This window comes from Pygoscelis adeliae, unplaced genomic scaffold, assembly GCF_000699105.1.
Source record: "Pygoscelis adeliae isolate BGI_AS28 unplaced genomic scaffold, ASM69910v1 Scaffold173, whole genome shotgun sequence".
NCBI lineage: Eukaryota > Metazoa > Chordata > Aves > Sphenisciformes > Spheniscidae > Pygoscelis > Pygoscelis adeliae.
This window is the reverse complement of record NW_008824409.1, coordinates 928,364-933,234: the sequence shown is the minus strand read 5'-3', so window position 1 is coordinate 933,234 and position 4,871 is coordinate 928,364. Positions and strand designations below refer to the sequence as shown.

At 38.2% G+C, this 4,871-nt stretch overlaps 1 protein-coding gene across 1 annotated transcript in view; it reads right to left on the bottom strand.

Annotated features, from left to right (window-relative positions):
* UBE2I (ubiquitin-conjugating enzyme E2I) overlaps nucleotides 1-955 on the bottom strand; it is a 9,569-nt gene extending 8,614 nt beyond the window's left edge. The window contains exons 1-2 of the mRNA XM_009320511.1: nucleotides 872-955; nucleotides 549-632 (exon numbers count right to left, since the gene is read on the bottom strand). Of these exons, the coding sequence (XP_009318786.1) occupies nucleotides 549-632; nucleotides 872-937 (150 nt within the window). The 5' untranslated portion in view covers nucleotides 938-955. The remainder of the gene's footprint in view (nucleotides 1-548; nucleotides 633-871) is intronic.
* Nucleotides 956-4,871: the final 3,916 nt, after the last annotated feature.

Sequence of the window (4,871 nt, the reverse complement as noted above, 5' to 3'; positions counted from 1 at the left end):
CTTTCCCTAATACAAAAAGAGAAAATTCCATAAAATGGAAGGCAATGAGATTCCATGTTGGTAACGCAGAATTATTTTGCATGAAATCTAAAAAGTTAAAAACAGTGCTACAGTTCTCTAGGACTGAAGGGTCTCACTATTTTGTGGACAAAAAAGGTACCAGTAGTTAACCAGCAGAAGCAACATTTTGGTAGTGTTAATTTTCAAGCTTTAGGGCACAAACCAGCATTTAGTAAGAACAGAAGTCACAATAAACCCTGGCATGAAGCAGAAGACAATCTCAAATTTGCTTAATGCACGATTCTTACACACCCCTCTGAAAACTTTTATACTTAAGGTGGTCAGTGCCAACAGCTGAACAGGCTCATAGTGTATTTTGTCCAGTACCATTCTTAGCCCACTCGACCCAGATTCTAAAGTAGCAGCAGGATCCAAGCATTTCTATTAAACTACACGTAAGTTATACTCTCAGTTGTCAGTGTAATGCGTGAGCAGGCTTATGTTACTTTTCACCATAAGTGAGATGTTAGGACAACAGTAAGTCTTACCCCTTTCTTTCCTGGAATAGCACACTCCCAGTTCATTAGATTCATTGTGCCATCTGGATTTTTTGTAGGTACTGCTACAAATCCCTGAATTAAGGCAAAAAGCCAAAGGGTGAAGATTTCAGAAGATGTAGTTAGAATACTTCATGACATATTTTATCTTTACACAGAGTTATTTCTTTTTGCACTACATAGTTTTAAGCAGCTTTTTTATTTAAAAAATAATTTAATAATAAAAAAATCACATTAGGGTAAAGAAAAAAAAAATCATCATTACAACACCAAAATAACTGCAGAGTCAGAAATGTGACAGTTCTCATACTTACAAATGGATGATCTTTCCTCCAGGCTTTTCTCTCCTGTGCAAGTCTGCTAAGAGCTATGCCAGACATATTCAGAGTCCCTCTAAAACAAAAATAATTGCTTTTAGTATAAACTTTTACTTATAGTGTAAACAACACATTATATTATCTGTTTATAAGCCCTGCTCACTCAGGAAATATTTTGGCCTCTGATTTTCACTACTGTAGCCAAGACACATGTTTTTGCACACCCTGCAGAAGTTAACAGCAGGAGTAACATCAAATTTCCCCATGTCAACAACCTCTTAGTTACTGGACTTGACCTACAAAATACTATCCCCACCTTGTGTTTTATATTTGAACCACATCTTAGAAACAACTTTGACAGTAGCTTGACAACAGAAACACTATTAGTAATGGGAAAAGTGCTCAAACTTCCTCCTTGTGCAACTGATAAACACCTATTTATCTCCTTACTACACCACGAAAGATATGGCTTTCTTCTGTGGGCAAACACCTGTCCTGCTCCTGTTTCCAACAAACAGGGGAATGAGAGATGTTATTTTTAGACTGTAAATTCCCATTGAAAGCCAGTATTCTACACAAAAGCAACACGGGCACAGAACTTAACAAAATCACCTCAGTTTTGCAGTGATGCCACTATACAACTTCTAGACAGCAGCAGGAACAGACAGCAATACAGATCTGAGCTAAGGAAGAGCCAGTGGCCCACTCATTCCACAAAGCAGGTTTTCAATTCCCGTATAAACTGAATGATCTTTCTGCACCTTCACTGCCTTAGTAACAGCCAAGCATGATGACAGACTGCAGAATAAACACGTAGCGCACAGGTCGCTACTGAACGTGATGCAAGAACAGTTCTAGACATGATGGTTGCAACAGAGTGGTGCTTTCAAATTCAGGGGAGGATTCCCCATTCACCCAGAACAGTAGTCAAAGCAAGAGTTTATTTTTCATTGTCAAGCTGTATCTAAACCCAGGGTTTCATTAGCCACACAGTCAAAACAAACTCCAATGAAGGTTTTTAATCCTCCTCCCTACTGCACTTCTACCCATTTTAAAAAAAGAGCTGATACTTAGCAGTTGGATAAGTCAAGCCAATTTGTTCTCAACACCACATGTAGCTAACAGCCTTTATGACAGCCAGGAGAATAGAATTCTTCCACTAAACAAGCTCACAGAATTAGCGAAAGGAGTGTTACCACCCTATTAAAACAAACATTTAAACACTGGTTAAAAATTATGCAAAATTCATGTTCTATTAATATGTATATTACTTGTAAGAGTACTGCAGTCTACTACTATAACCATATGAATTGTAGCTCACAGAGATCCTTGTTTTAGAAATATCACACATTCATGCTATGCCCTTTAGCATGATGTTCATGCTGAAAAGATTTACCAGGCACTGACCTATTCCATGTAAGTTATGTAGATATGTTCATCTCAAGTTCATCTGCTATACCCTTTAAAGATTAGAAGCCAGCACGCTTCCAATTTAAGTACTTGCACATCAGCAAAAGTGACTTAGAAGTGCAGACACCTTAACTAAAAGTCTTTAAAAGCACCAGATTAAGAGTTTTATGCAGTTCCTAGGACAGTTGGTATTTCAAACCCCTCCTTCTAGCTTTTATTCAAAGTCAGTTTTGCATGGATGGCCATAATACATAATTTCAACTTCAAACTAGCAATTAAATTCATGTCAGATAAAGCTTTTAAAAAGGGACCATTAACATTCAGTCAATACGCACACACAAAAAATCCTATATTCAGTCCAATATAGGATTCCCAACACATGCATCTGTATCTTGGTTATGTCAGAAGATTTGCTAGACTTCGTCAACACAAACCGTATGTACCACTTCAGATTTTAGTCTGTTCACACACAGGAGATGTGGAGCCGCTGAAAAGATATTGTCAGAACAAAAAAAAAAATCTCCCTTAACCACATTATACAGGGAGTCATTTTAAATATTTTGTGAGCCCATGCCCTTGCAACAGATGTAAATGAACTACTGAATATATGGCAGAATTTCAGTTGTGCTGTTAGTACCTGGTAGTCCACTGCAATACTACTAATCTTCCCATAATAATTTGATTAAGTTATTTGTGCTTATAAACCATTAAAATATTCTTAGATAGTTTAGTAACTCAGCTACCTTTTCTGCCAAGAAAGATATAATTCATATATTTGAAAGCATCCTGTAATTTTTCCTGTGGCTAACAGCCAATTAATTACATGCACCTCAAGGGAAATGCCAGCTTCTCAAAGGGCATATAAACAACGTACGTCCTACAAAACATTGCCAATCAAGTAACTTTTCAACAGAAAAAAAAAACAGGTTTTCAGGCTCTGCATCCTGCTTGCTTTTGCAACTGGTTATGCACTATACTGTGCCCTAGTAAATCAAAGATTTTCTTATGTTCTATAAATACCTTTTCAAATCTTGAGGCATTTGACTTAGTCAAGCACTGATAGACTACATCCAAAATTTCAGTGTATATGAGAGACCACAGGCTTCATGTATACATTCTCCACAGGCTTCAGTTACCCTGCAGACGAGCATCTACAACCTCATCACAAACTACCACCAGGTAGAGACAAAAGACGACTGAAAGCCCACTTCAGAAATTGAGTTCCTGTTAGATAAGCACCCCCTCAAAAGCAAATAAGTCTATTAACAAATTGCCAATATATACTCTCTAGCAGTTCTTCAGTGAAAGAATTTAACTTTAGTTCTGCTGGAGCTTGAGACTGATCATCTCAGCATATATTTTGGTCTCAGAAATTACCGAGTAGCAGGAAGGAGTGAGATACTAAGTGAGTATTCAATCTGAAGATATGATATTCTCACTGCTACTATTATCTTTTTCAGTAATTTATGTGCATGGTTTGTTCGTTTGGGTTTTTTTCCCTCTCTCTCCTTTGGAATAACAGTTTGCCCAAATATCTGTATGTTAAGTTTAGCTCTTGTAAGCTTTTGAAATACCTCACAAATGCAAGACATCTCTATTAACCTGAAAGTTAGAAATTAAAGAAAAAAACAAACACCACACACACCACCAAAACCACACAAACAAACAAAAAACTCCAGTTCTTAGGGTTTTGTTTTTTTTTTTTTAATATCACATCTGATTTGCTTTCTTCAACCGAGAAATTTACTGCTAATGAACAGAACTGAAGTCCCAATGTATTTATGCGCTACATCACTGGAAAGAACACAAACTTTTGCGCCAGAGGAAGTACATCAACCCTACCTTGCAGGGGCCACACAAGCCTAGGAGACCAGTCTTCACATTTTGTTTGGTTTTAATCCCCCCAAACACCCTGGCATTAAGAGGTAGCAATGTCCCTTTTACTGCTATCAACTCGTTAGAAAATTAACAGAAACTTCCAAATTTACTCAGTAACTTGCCTCTGCTGCTGTACTACTACCTATTTTGGAAAAAGGGACAAAACAAAACCAACACACTCATAATAGGCACAAACTTTGTGTTCCATTACAGATCGTCTTACCCATCTATACCCTCTGATGGGGGAGACAAGGGAACCTACTTCCAAACACAAAAAGCAGGTCTTGGAAAGAAGCGTTCCCGTGCCACAGAAACAGCAATCACACCCACAATTCTGACCCGTGACAAGTCCCTGAATATATCAACAACATGCTCTTTAAGTCTCAAGAACTTTCAATAGCTCTTATTAATTGCAAACAACAAGAAAAAAAAAAATCGATGATTGCTAGCCTCACATTTTTACTTTGCAGGTTGAATACTGACACAGGAAGAAATTATCAGTTGGAGTAGCTTGCCCAAAACCACACAAACTTTACTTTTCAGAAGGGTGGAGAAAGCCAAGGGCTGGGGTTTAATCAAAGCAGGCAGACCCTGGACCGGCACAGAAAGTCTCCTCCTGCCTGCGGCGTGAAGAAGGTAGAAGAGACGGTACCAGCCGAACGGCTGCCGCAGGCACAAGAACAACAAAAGGGGCGCGCGGCAGGAGGGC